The sequence below is a fragment of the Scyliorhinus torazame genome, chromosome 15, assembly GCF_047496885.1.
Source record: "Scyliorhinus torazame isolate Kashiwa2021f chromosome 15, sScyTor2.1, whole genome shotgun sequence".
Lineage (NCBI taxonomy): Eukaryota > Metazoa > Chordata > Chondrichthyes > Carcharhiniformes > Scyliorhinidae > Scyliorhinus > Scyliorhinus torazame.
Genome location: NC_092721.1, coordinates 72,013,416 through 72,027,310, shown reverse-complemented (window position 1 = coordinate 72,027,310; position 13,895 = coordinate 72,013,416). Strand labels below are relative to the sequence as shown.

Genomic DNA, 13,895 nt, shown 5'->3' with positions numbered 1-13,895 from the left:
CAGGCAGCCATCTCACAGAGCCAACAGGACATTGCCGCCGCTCTCCGGGCCCTGGCCGAGTCTCACCATGCCATGGCCCAATCCGAGCAGGCAATGGCACAGTCCCAGCAGTCAGTCGCAGAGAGCATAGACCGCCTGGCGCACGTGATGGATGGCGTAGCGCACTCACAGGTTGAGATCGCACAGTCCTTGGCAGGAATGTCGCACTCCCTGGGCTCCGTCTCTGCGAACATTCGGACCGTGGTCAATACCGCGTGCAGGCCTCCAGGACTGGCAGCGCCAGGTGTCGGTGGTGCGACGGGGCATGTCTCCTATCGCACCTCCGTCCCACAGTGAGGCCCGGGGGCCACCGGGCTCCCCGAGGGAGGAGGTGGTTCTGGGGCCCGTCCCGGTACCTCCAGCAAGGGACGTCCCGGACACTCGGCCTCCCCCCGTTCCGTCCCTGGCGCATCTGGTGGGCAGGACAGGGTGGCACCACGCCATCCGGCACGCCCGCCGAGCAGCCTGGCACATCGAAGTCGGACCGCCACAGGAAACGCGTGCCGATGGAGAGCCATGTCGCAGGGCACGATTCTCAGCAGTCCGCCTCCACTACTGCTGTACCATCTGGGGAGACACCTAGACGTAGTGGTTGGGCCCATAAGGCAAAGAGGTTAGGCACACGAGTTGGCACGGGTGCAGGGCACAGTTTAGTTGTAGGGGGTAGGGCATCTGTATGTGAATGTCACAAATAAACTCACTGTTGCACTTAACTTGTAAGACTCTGTGTTATGTCCGGTGCCAGGGGGCTCGTGAGGGTGACCGAGTGGCGCTGGGGTTAACGAGCGGTTCAACGTCGGTGCCGGATGTGCTGTCCCTTTCCCCCCCCGCCTCCCAAAATCGGACACCGTAGTCCTCGGCACTCGGATGCCAGCTACCCCACACGGGCACGTGATGAAATGCCCTTTACGAAGGCTGTGACCACCGGAGTGCATGGTTCAGCTATAGCCATGAGTCAGACCTTGGCTGGCGAATCTCAGCTCACAGCTCATCGCAGAGCGGGCTGTTATCATTCAACATGGCACTGATCACAACCGCTTACACAATCATCAATGTTGTGCAATCCCGTAGTGCCGCAGTGGTAAGGTGACGTGGAATTGGTGCCACGGTGCAGGGGTGCGCGGGGGGGAGGGGGGGTGGTGCAGTGTGGTGCCGGTGTGCAGGACTGGCGGTGCGCAGTGTTCAGCGAATCCCTCCCGCATGGTGCGTGAACCGTGCGGCCACCAATGCGTCGCGTGCCCGCTGTCCCTCGACGGTGTCGTCGTGCAGCCTCCTGGACGTAACCAGCACCCGGGCAGTGTCTGTGTCCTGCGCCCCTCCCCCCACCCTGATGCACGCCATCCTCCTCCACCCCCTCATTTGCGTTAGCTCCGGTGCCGTCGGGTCCTCCCTCCGACTCCTCCACCAGTGCATCTCCCCTCTGTATGTCAATGTTGTGCAGCGCACAGCAGACCAGACCTATGTGACCGACCCTGTCGGGCTGGTACTTCAGGGCCCCTCCGGAGCGGACCAGGCATCTGAATCGCATCTTCAGCAGGCCAAAGCACTGCTCCACCACACCCCTGGTTGCTGCATGGGCCTCGTTGTATAGGCTCTCCGCGTTGGTCTGAGGCCTCCATATTGGTGTCATCAGCCATGACCTCAACGGATAGCCCCTGTCGCCCAGCAACCATACCCTCAGCCGGGGGGGCATCCATCGAACATTGCGGGGATGAACGACTGTGCCAGAATGTAGGCGTCATGCACTCTCCTGGGGTACCTAGCACACACGTGCATGATCTTCATGTGGGAGTCGCACACCACCTGAATGTTCAGGAGTATGCGCCCTTCCTGTTGATGAACACGTCCCTGTTGTCTGCAGGCGGGCGTATGGGGACGTGCACACCAACGATGACACCCTGGACCATCGGTATCCCGGCCGCCTTGGCAAATCCACGTGCCCGTGCTTCCTGCTGTGCTCGGCCCTCGGGGAATTTAATGTGACTGTCCGTGATGGCGTACAAGGCGTCGGTCATGGCCCTGATGCACCTGTGGACCGATGCCTGTGAGATCCCGGATAGGTCCCCACTCGGCGCCTGGAAGGAACCGGTAGCGTAAAAGTTTAGGGCCACCGTCACCTTGACGGAGACTGGTATAGCGTGTCCTCCATCCATTCCAAGTGGTGCGAGGTGCGCCACAAGGTGGCATATATGTGCGACCGTCTCCCTGCTGAACCGTAGTCTCCTCCTGCATGTGATGTCCGCTAGGGCCTCGAACGACATTCTGTCACGGTACACCCTAGGCCTTGCTGGATGCATGTTGCGCCCTGGCACCACCATCAGTGGCTCCTCCTCCTCCTCCTTCCTCCTCCTCCCTCCCCCCCCCCCCCCCCCCAAGCACTTAGATATCAGTGCCCGCTTCCTGTGCATTCCTTGCCGTTGTGGGGTCAATGTTCCCCTCGGCATCCCCCTGAACATTCCGGGCCTGAGCGCCTGCGGCCTGCGCGGCGACAACGGGCCACTCCGCGGCCATCCCCTCTGCTGCAGCAGCAACCGCTGCATCTGCAGCCACTGTGGGTCTATGCTGCCGGATGGCCACCTGCAGAGCTGCGGCTCCAACCACGGCAGTAAACATCGCTGTCTGGTTGCCATACATGGTGACCTGCAGGAGGGTGGTGGGGGGGCAGAGAAACAACATGTTACACGGAGGTTCTTCCACACCTCGCCAGCCGGGTTGCATGGGATACCCGTGTGCCCCGGTGGCCTGGTCGCGCTGCAGATACGCAGCCAGCCGAACACCTGGTCACGGTCTGCGTCCAACGGTCAGTTCACACTGTCCTCCTCACCAGTGTGCCAGTCGCCTGTGCCCATCAGCCACACGACAACCTGCGGCCGTGTCCTCGTCACCGTCCTGCCATATCAGGGCGGCTGACATGTGGCATCCGCGGATGGATGACTCCCTCCACATTCTCCCTCACTCCCCTCCCACCTCCACACTCTCCCTCACCCCCCTCCCACCTCCACTCTCCCTCATCCCCCTCCACTCCCTCCCTCTCCCTCAACCCCCTCCACTCCCTCACTCTCCCTCATCCCCCTCCACCTCCCTCAACCCCCTCCACTCCCTCCCTCATCACCCCTCCAACCTCCACTCCCACCCTTAACCCCCCCACCCACCTCCACTCCCTCCCTCATCCCCCTCCCCTCCCACCCTCACCCCCACCTCCCACCTCCACACCCTCCCTCACCCCCCCTCCCACCTTCACCCCCACCTCCCACACCCCCTCCCTCACCCCCCTCCCACCTCCACACCCTCTCACTCCCCTCCTACCTCCACACCCTCTCACCTTCCCTCCCACCTCCACAATCTCCCTCCCTCCCTCCCCCACCTCCACACCCTCCCTCACCCCCCCCCTACTACCTCCACACTCTCCCTCCCCCTCCCACCTCCACTCCCTCCCTCCCCTCCACACTGTCCCTCCCCCCTCCCACCTCCACACTCTCCCCCCCCCATCCACACACTCCCTCACCTCCCCTCGCACCTCCACTCCCTCCCTCACCCCTCCTCCCACCCCCCTGTTGGCCGCAGCGTTCTCGGGGAAGCCGACCCGGTCTGCAGGAGCTCTGGAACAGTCCGCTCACCTCCTCACTGCTCAGCATCAGCCAGCACGACTGGCTGACGACTTTAAATAGCAGGTGTGAACGGCGACGGCGTGAACTGGGGTCACGCCATCAGGACTTCGGCCCATTCGGGCCGGAGAGTAGCGGGGGTTGTGGAGAATCACCATTTTGGGTGTCTCGGGCGATTTTCCGGCCTGCACCGCGCAGAACTCGGCGGGGCCGATCTCGCCGCTTGGGTGAATCGTGGGAGGGCGTCGGACCGGCGTTGCGTGGAAAAATGGCGCGCCAGGCGATTCTCCCAACCGGCACGGGAGCGGAGAATTGCGCCCCCTGTAATTGGGCATCAGACCCAGAGTGGGGGGTGGTTGTGGGGAGCGAAATAGGACAAAGCAGCCCGATTGATTGCTACATCGTCCACAAACATTCAATCCCTCCACTGATAAACAGTGTGTACCATCTACAAGATGCACTGCAGTAACTCGTCAAGGTTCCTTATCCTTAGGCAGCACATTCCAAACCCACGACCAATACCATCTGGAAGGATAAGAACAGCAGATATCTGGGAACACCACCACCTGCAAGTTCCACTCCTAGTCACTCACCACTTTAAAATATATTGCCGTTCCTTCACTGTCGCTGGTCACAATCCGGGAACTTCCTCCCTAACAGCACAGTGGGTATATCTGCATTTTAGGGCTGCAGTGGTTGCCCCTCCTCGATGAGGGGCTGGTTTAGCACAGGGCTAAATCGCTGGCTTTGAAAGCAGACCAAGGCAGGCCAGCAGCACGGTTCAATTCCCGTACCAGCCTCCCCGCACAGGTGCCGGAATGTGGCGACTAGGGGCTTTTCACAGTAACTTCATTTGAAGCCTACTTGTGACAATAAGCGATTTTCATTTAATTTTCATTTTCAAGAAGGCAGCTCACCACCATCTTCTGAAGGGCAGGTAGGGATTGACAATAAATGCCGGCCTATGCAGCAACATCCACATCCCGGAAATTTATTTTTTTAAAAACAAGGATGTCCTCTGGAGAGCCTGGAGCCAGGGGCTCCAGCCGACTTATCAGTGTCACTGGCATCGCTGTGCTACCCTGCTCTGGGACTGCCCTGGAAACGCACCGGTGTCAGGAGGGGAAGTGGGGGGGGGAGGGGGGAGGCGAGAAAGAGAGGATTCGGAAGAACTGGTGACCACCGTTGTCCCCTTGTTGGCAGGCCAATGGACTGCCACAAGCACCTCCTCCTCCCTGACGGTGCCCGTAGGGCCCTGGGTGTCTCCATGGCATGGAGGGGCAACCGGAGTAAGATCCAGAGGTCTGGGAGTCTTCTGACTCAGCCAGCCTCATCGGCTCCCCATTGCATCATGGTGTTGATGCCCTCAGCGATGCTCCTCGGTAACTGGGCCATTATCTGCTGTGCCTCGGCAATGTCCACCTGCGTCTGGGACATGTCCCTCAGCAACTTGGACATGATGTCTAGACCCTCAGCCATGGTCGTTACGGGCCGAGCCATGCCGTGGGCACCACCACTCAAGAAGTGGACGTCACGTTTTAGGCTTTCCATTGCAATCGCCACCCTAGCATTGTCAGCATCATCTCCTGCACCTGTAGTATTTGGAACTCCTCCAATCGGCCATACATTTGCTGGAACGACATCAACATCCCCTCCTGAATGTCATGGCTGTGTCCTATCATCTGCATCAGCTCTGGGAGAACCTTGTACAGAGGCTTGGCATCTGACTGGGACCAGTTCAGTCTAGGGATCCAGCTGACCTCAGAATGCTGACTCCCTTGGATATTCTTGGCTCTTCATGATGTGCATCTGTAACTGTTTGGTGCTCAGCAGATTGTACCCCAGAAGCCTGAGCATTAATGTCAGCCACTGAGGTATGTTTCTCTGTGCTGTTGGATTGGAAGGTTGGGGTGATGGTTGTGACGCCTTGATGGTGGTCTCCTCAGAGCTCTCCTCCAAGATGGTCTCTTGGGTGGCTGGGGCAGAAAGAGGGGAAACGATTCTGGTTGGCCCGACTCCATCAGATGGAGCTCCTGTGAGACAATGGACATGTGGTCAGTTGAGAGGGAAGGATCATTTTGTCTGACATGAATAATTCACTTAAGACAGGTCATCTGGGTGAAGAGGTAATGGATCCTCACCTCTACGGTGCATGCCTACCTCCAGCTGCTGTTTCTCCTACCCCTTCAGGGGAGCAGGATGACCTGTCTCGCATGACAGAGTTGAGAAGCCTGGCCAGGTCAGCATTGCCAAAGCGAGGAGCAGGTCTGCATGATGCCACGCTTGTGCATTGACTGCGAGTGAGTGGTGAGTGAGCATTTAAAAGCAGCTCCACCTTATCGCGAGTCTGGTGAGTCAGACGGTGAGACAGTCAGTAATAGCGAGAATCTCACAAAGGTAATTCCCGTCAGTAGATGCCATTAAATACAGGCCGTGTTCTTGCCAACACGACCGTGGAGAAATACCCCGCCAAATGCACCCAAAATCACACTCATGCCCAATATTTTAGCCTCAACTGCTTCTTGTGGTCTCGAATTCCACAGTAGGGATGTGGGACATATCAAACTTTGTTATGACACCAATCATCCAAGTACCATTGATTCAAAGTTGTAATATAGTTCCGTAATTACGCTGTTAATCATCTTCATATTTTGTAAATGTATAAGTGGACTTGAAATGGCACTCACTTATCCTCTTGTCTTCAAAGGCAGGGCCAGGCGAGTCCATATTGAGCAGTGCCTCAGCAGCCTCAATCGTTTCCATCGTTTCATCTCCATTCTGACAGGAAGCCTCCACTGCAGAATCAGAAACACAAAACAAATCACTTGTTTTTCTATCATTCTATCCCACTGGCTATCGAATGGTTTTCCTAGCATGGCTTCGTCCATCTCGGCTCCTTTCTCAGCCACAAGTACCTCCACTCATCGGTCTCTAACCTCCTGTCCACCCCCTGCCATTTCTCTCAGTTAGGTCATCTCCATGTTGCTGTACACTTTCAAAACTCTCTTTGAAACCTCACTCAGTGACCTGGCCTGTTGTTTAATCTCCCATCACCACGCGATGGATATATATTGTAGCAAATATTACGATCCCAGACAAGATCCCCAACAATGGCTAGGATACAGGACAGAAACCGCCAATATTTTTATTTTTATTTTGTAAGACTGTGAGGAAAGGATACCTTGCTCCAGGAGAAATTGCATGAAAAACAGGGATATGGTTTATTACTAATACAGTATTAAAATATCTTTAACATCACACCAGAAAATAGCTTACAATTACCCCTTTAACAATGTTAATGAGTACAGTGAACGCAGTAACCCTTAACTGCTATCTTTATTCCCAGTCAACAAACACATCTCAGTTCTCAATCCACGTCAAATACGGTTAGCCCTCAGGAATACCTGCTTTACAGAAATGTTCTTTGAGAAAGAGTGATCCTTTGACACTGTTTTAAAGAAGAGATCTTAATCCTATCAGAAATATACAGAAACTCTGGCTGTATTTCTTCAGAAGCTGTTTCAGCTCACCTTCGAACTGCTTGGAGAGAAACTGCTAACCTAGCTACAGACCTATCTTTTAACTGAACTGAGATGCTGGCCTTCTGTTCACATCTCCAACGAACACTCAAACTGGCAAAATACAGGTACCAGGGCTCCACCCAGTAATTACATCATCCTTCCAAGCTGAAATCTAATTAACTCCACAGGGAATCCCCTTAATCCAAACAACAGTCCAATAGCCCAAGCTTTTTGCAATGCTTACATCGCACCCCTGGCTCCCAAAATCTTTCAACACAGGATTCTTTAAAAACATTATGAACCCAGATTTTTAACTCCTACTGTGCAAAATACCTATAATACAATCTAGCTGATATGATATTCCTATGTTTATCACACAAAGCTAACTTAAATAGGAATCTAAAATTGAAATGCTCAGGGAGATAAAACTGAACTGCTAGAAATGCAAAAAACAGCTAAGCTGCAAACCAGATTGAGTACATGTTTCAAAACTAACTGTTTACCCGCAAGCTGACCCTCATTTTTTGCACGAAGTACCACAAAACGTTTATTACTTTTGAGGTGTTATGTTAATGTTGTTGCGGATAACTGTAATAGTTACAACTCATTACCAATCATCTTCCCAGTCGATTGGCCTGGTGTCATATATCTAACATGGATCAAACAGATCCCAACATATGTGCACTCAAGAGACAGAAAGACAAACAGGGGGAATAAGAGGGACACAAAAGAATAGAGCAAATGGAGACCAGGAAACCACATAGATAAGCACGGGTGTGAGCCTGAATAATGGGAGAAGCATGTGAGGAGAGGAAACGGTGCAAGTCAGCAGTAGGGTACTGCCCCCACACACATACAAAACATGCAGGAGTGTGCAAAGAACAAGCAAGAAGTTAGTTTGAGGGGGAAAAAAAAACAAGGATACAGTAAACCAGGAGTGAACAACTATTGTAAGGGCCGCCAAACCTTCTGACCTAATACTGCACATCAAATGTCTGAAAGGTAGGCACAAGTTTCAGTGTTATTAAAGATTCTCCTGTGCTCAAATATTGATTGAGAAGAGAATGTGCTTCAGAAGCACAAGCTCGATGGCACCCTGGCAATCCAGAAGCTGCCCAGTCCCCATGATACCCTGTCAAGTGTTTTGTACTTTTTGTTTTTCTGTCAAAAAGCAGAGGAAGCGCTACTCAGTAACAGGGCCAGTAATTCAGTATGGATTACAAGGGGTATTAGTACATAGACTCATACATATTGGATGGAATTCTCCGGCCGTTGGGATTCTTTTTTCCTGCCGGCAGCACACCCCCACCCGCAGGTTTCCCGGTGGCGTGGATGGTTTCAATGGAAAATACCCATTGACAAGTGACTGGAATAGAGATTCCTACCGCCAGCGAATGGCATGCCATCGAGAAACACTGTCCATTATATGCATACATATTAATATTCAAAAGCAAGGTAATTGAAACAATAAATACAAAGGGATACAAAAGGAAAAGTCAAACATTTAAAGACAAGATAAGTTGGGACAATCAAAGCAAAATCGAAGTAGAAAGGACAGAAATTTTGAGTACCCAATTCCTTTTTTCTCCACCTGAAGAAGCAATTTAGCATGGCCAATCCATCTACCTGCACAGTTTGGGTTGAATGGGTGAGACCCACACAGGCACTGGGAGAATGTGCAAACTCCACACGGATAGTGCCTGGGGCCGGGATCGAACCCGGGTCCTCGGCACGATGAGGCAACAGTGCTAACCACTGCGCCACCCTGAAAGGACAGAATCCTAATAGAATAATGGTAAGTATAAACAATAAGAATCACCAGGGAGATTCAGGTGGGACCAAAGACAGCAGCAAACAGAAGAGAAACAGGCGAAGGAAGTAAATAAGTGCGAACCATAAATCTTCACAGCCCACATCTCCCTATGGAACTCCCTCAGACAGAGTTGTCACCTCAAACTTTATGTCTTGTAAATGTCAACTTCGTGTTTTAATCGAGTGGCAAGTGATTAAAAAGAAAATCAATGTCCATATCAGACCTAAAAAGCAATCATCACTCAGAGCTCACAGTATTTAACTGTGCCGCATGGAGAGCTGGGCCATATTAGAGTCAGCAAGGTGAGGGAATTGGAATTGAGAATGTGCAGGATCTGTTAAGATTTACTACTCTTGCACAAAGGATTCTGCTACCTGTACCGAGTTGAAAAAAAGTTTATATTTATAGGACACTTTCACAACTTTAGGACTTCTGAATGTGGTTTACAGGCAATTATCTATTTTGAAGCGTTGTAATGAAGGAAACACAGTGAGATTCCACAAGCAGTGACATAATGACCATGTAACCTACCATTTAGTGGTTGCCTATGGGAGAAATATTTAGGATGCCAAAGAAAACCTCCCTTGCTCATCCTAACTATATCATGGGATCTTATGTACTCCTACAGGAATAGGTTTAATGTCTCGTCTGAAAGATATCCCCAACAAATGCAGCACTTCCTCAGGATTGCACTGGAGTGGCAGAGTCGGAGGCAAGTACATTCCATTGAGCCACAACTGACACCTTCAGAAGTAAAAAGTACAGGATCCCCCTTTAGTTCATTCAATTGTTTTAAGGTAAAGTCTTGCAATGTCTGAACAACTTTGTTGAAAATTACGGGATGGATTCTCCCTTGCCCGATATTGCAATCAGGATTCCTGATCGGGCAGAGAATGGAGCATCCCTCGCAAAATGGGTTTGGTGCTCTTGCGATGCTCTGCTCCCCCGCTGGTGGCCTCAGTGTGCTACCCGGGCTGAAAGCCTGATTCACCTCTCCCCCATTTCACACCGATCCCCACAGAAGGAAAGCCACATGGTGGGCTTTGGTGCAAGTTTGCCCAAACGTGACCCTGATACGGAGGACCCATATGTGGGACAAGAGGGTCTGTGCATACTGGAGGTTCCCCGCAAAGTCCATTGGAAGCCCCCCCCCCCCCACCCCAAATGAAAATCCTGATCCCACCGCCACCTCCCCCCGACAAGTAGGGACATCCTCCCCCCACCAAGGTAACAATGGGTTACATCCCCACAGCACGCACACGAGGGTGACCTGCCCCCTCCCCCACCGAACACTGCCCCCCACCACATCAGAGACCCCCCCCCCAATCAGTCACCCCTGCCAGAAGGATGAAGAGCAGTTCAGGCAGTACAGTGAAAGATCACTGCTGCCTCAGAGGAAAGTGATTAAAGCAGCGCTTTAAATGCAAAACTCTCATTCAAGTTCACACATCATTACATTTCACCAGCCAGTGATTGACATTTTATTAGTCTAGGGAAAGGTACTTGGTGAATTGTTTATCTATCTTTCCCTTCAGGCTTGACTGCATCTCAAGTACCCTGCTTTAATGCTATCCACAATGTTTATAAACACTCTTGCTATGATTGACAGCACTGGACCACATCAAAAGGAGCCAAGTGCTTTCAGCTGTGACTAAGAGGAACTGAATGGGCGTTTTGCATTTCAACGGCTGTGGAGGGATATGAAGCCCTTTCAAGTAAACTTGGCTTTCGAGGGAGTCTCTGCCACTTGAAACAACTGCTGCTTTAAACATTTTTGTCTGAAGTAGCAGATGCTAGGTAAGGGTAAGCAAAAATGCAGGGATCTTTCACTGTAATGCCTGGGCTGCTCTTCAGCTTTCTGGTGACTGCCGAGAGTTTCTGATCAGCGTGTACTGTGGGGGAGCGAGTGACCCATTATCCCAGTAATGGGGGGGGGGGGGGGGGAGGGATGCCACTATTGGTTAGCGGGTGCAAGATTTACATTGTGTGTGCGGGAACGGGGGACGCCGCCAGACCTTGGGATTGGGTCACCCCCTCAAATTGGCAACCCGATACCTGGATTCCTGCGAACTCTTCCCCCTTGCATAAATTTTTATGGTAAAGGGGAGAGACTCGCAAACTGGACTCCGCTCCCAATGCCAACGGAGACTAGTCTCAATTCTCTGCCGTCAGAAGTACTTAGGCTCCAGAATGAAGAATCCCAGCCTGAATGTAAACCTTTGGTCAAGACCAAGGCCAATAATCCAACAACTTCAGATCTTGGACACGGTCCGCTATTTTGATATTTTATCCCAACACCCTCCCCTTACAGGGCCAGTCTGTAACTCGTTATGTTTTTATTTCAGAGACTGCCGACTCTTGTTCTGCTTTGAACACATTCTGCTGTCTGACCTTTATGCCACTATTAGCACCAGACTTAGTATTTAGCACTATCATTACCTCCCACTTTATCTTGTGCCCATGTCATAGTTGTCAAATCTCTCCCGTGTTGCCACCTATCCCTGACCTTCTACTACTATCATCCAGTTTTCAACAGTACAAAATCTATTACATTTCTACCCCTCTGGAGAAGTCATATGGATTTGAAAGGTTAACTTTGTTTCTCTTTCCACAGATGCTGCCAGACCCACAAAGATTTTTTGGTATTTTCTGTTTTTATTTTCAGAATACCAGCATCCGTAGTATTTTGCTTTCATACTCAGGTCAATGGAGTTTTGTTGGGTAAGAGTAAGAGAGCCAGGCTGACTAAATCAAATTTATGTACAGATCAGCCATGATATGCTGGAGGACCAGCCAGATGGGTTTAAACCCCCTCAGATCTTTGATCTGCATATCTATGTGAAATTGCTTTATCTAGGTTGTAATTGACAGCTGTCTCGATTGTTTAATTGCTGTAATTGACAGCAGTCTGGATTGTTTAATTAATCTCCCTTCATCCGTGAGTGGATTTCAAGTAGTCAGCTTTGAAATGAACCACAATGTTTATCAAAATCTAGCTATGATTGACAGCTCCTGGACCACATCATAAACAGTTAAATGCTTTCTACAGAGCAAAAGAGGAAGTGAGAGCATTTATGGGGGGAGGCTTCTAGGCAGGGGTCTCTCTTATGGGGGTTCTCCGTAATGGGAAGGGGGAAATCTGTGGTGAGATTTTCTCTTCAGGGGAGGTCTCTGATGAGGGGGTCACACTTGTACTGCGTGGGGAGGGGGTACCCAGCCACCGGACTGCTTTAATCAGGCTGCCGACTCAGAATGGCATTCTGATAGCGGGATTTGTGGGTATCCCTCACAATCCCCGCTATGTATAAATCTGCATGGCAAGGAATTGTGAATTGTTCTGGATTTGCGCCCCTAGCGCGAGGGCAAATCAGTTGCAATTCATCTCCGGCGGAAGAACATAGGGCTGACGTCTCTGCCATCGGGATTCTCAGTTTTGCCGGCAGCCCACGGGTTTCCCGACGGCATGGGGCTGCCCCACAATGGGAAATCCCATTGCCCAGCTGGCGAAACGGAGAATCCTGACAGAGTGCTGAACCAGAAATCTGGTGCGGCGCGACGGAGAAACCCGCCCCTCATCTCCCAAATGGAGAATCATGCCAGTTATCTACTGATAGTTAGCAAATATTGGGAATCACTTCCATCTTCTTTTGACATGGCCTAAAGGTCTATGTTGCAGTTGTCAACAATTTTATAATTAAGTCCTTTTTTTGCCCAATCATTAATTTTCAAGGTTGGGGCCTGCCACCTCCACTATTGCCTTCTAAGCAGGTTACATTGATGCTCATTAAATTCCACTAGCAGAGCCGTTCAATTTGCTTAATTCAGTCATTTTGCACGGTGATTTATTTTTTAAAACTGTCCAATAATTTGAATGAGACAATTTTGAATTCACAGGACTTCAATGCTTATAGCATTTAAATACAACAGTAACTGCCTTTTATTAGAATATTCAAAACCTTGCGAATTGTCTACCAAAAATCCAGTTCATTCCCTCCAGGGTTTTTTTTTTTGTGCTCCCCAGTCACCATCTGGGTCAATTTTGTGACACATCTGTTGTTACGGCTGCTCCTTGCTGATTTGTTATTCAATAATAAACGTCATCAATTGGAACCAACTGCTGCCAGCTTCATTCAACTTGATAATATTCCAAAGTCTTCCCTACTGCTGTATCTATTTGCATACTCTGCCCCCTTCAACTGTTGGTAAACCTGGTGAGGATAACATTTCCAAACTTTATTTCTGGTACTGAATTCCATATAGTGAGCCAACAGATTGGAGCTTTGGTCCTCCTGATTTTCCAGTCAATCATTCAGTTGGAAAATTAAATACGAGGTCATATGTGCTGACCTCTGAACCCAGTTCTCTGCGATCCGTGCTCCCCAAACGAGGGACCACACCGAGAGGCAAGGTTCAGAACATTCGCTCTGCAGGAAATCTATTTAACACCAGAGTGAAGTGGTGATGATGATGGAAAAATCTGAAGCAAAGAATCAAATCCAAGGGGTACAGCGACACACGGAAGCTTATTTCTCAAGTGCAAACACTTGTCTTCTCTAGAAATATTACAAACGGTATTTTAAACAGACCTGCCACAAAGCACGATGACTAACTGTTGAGGATCTCACTTACCTTTGAATAATGGTACTTAACTCCAGAAAGTAAAGCTAACCCTTCAAAGGCTCAGTGGGGTTTTACAATATGCTGCAAGTGTGATTCTACCAGTTTTGGCTAGGAGGGAGAGACAGCGCCGCGTTGTGTCAAACAATTCGTGAGCAAATTCCCATCAGTAATGTTTCCTGCTGCAGTCATGACCCAAAACATTTTTGACAACCGTTTACATTTTTGGTGAGTCATGAAGTTGGACCTCTAAGCCAGTTTTATTAAGTAATTGCTGGCAGACCCAATTATAGGTACAGT

The 13,895-nt window shown here is 50.7% G+C and overlaps 1 protein-coding gene across 12 annotated transcripts in view; it reads right to left on the bottom strand.

The window, feature by feature from the left end:
- LOC140391621 (ETS-related transcription factor Elf-1-like) overlaps positions 1–13,895 on the bottom strand; it is a 247,651-nt gene that overhangs the window by 54,647 nt on the left and 179,109 nt on the right. For all 12 annotated transcript variants that reach the window (XM_072476285.1, XM_072476296.1, XM_072476292.1 and 9 more), the window contains one exon: positions 6,332–6,439. In XM_072476285.1, coding sequence (XP_072332386.1) covers positions 6,332–6,439 — 108 coding nt within the window. The remainder of the gene's footprint in view (positions 1–6,331; positions 6,440–13,895) is intronic.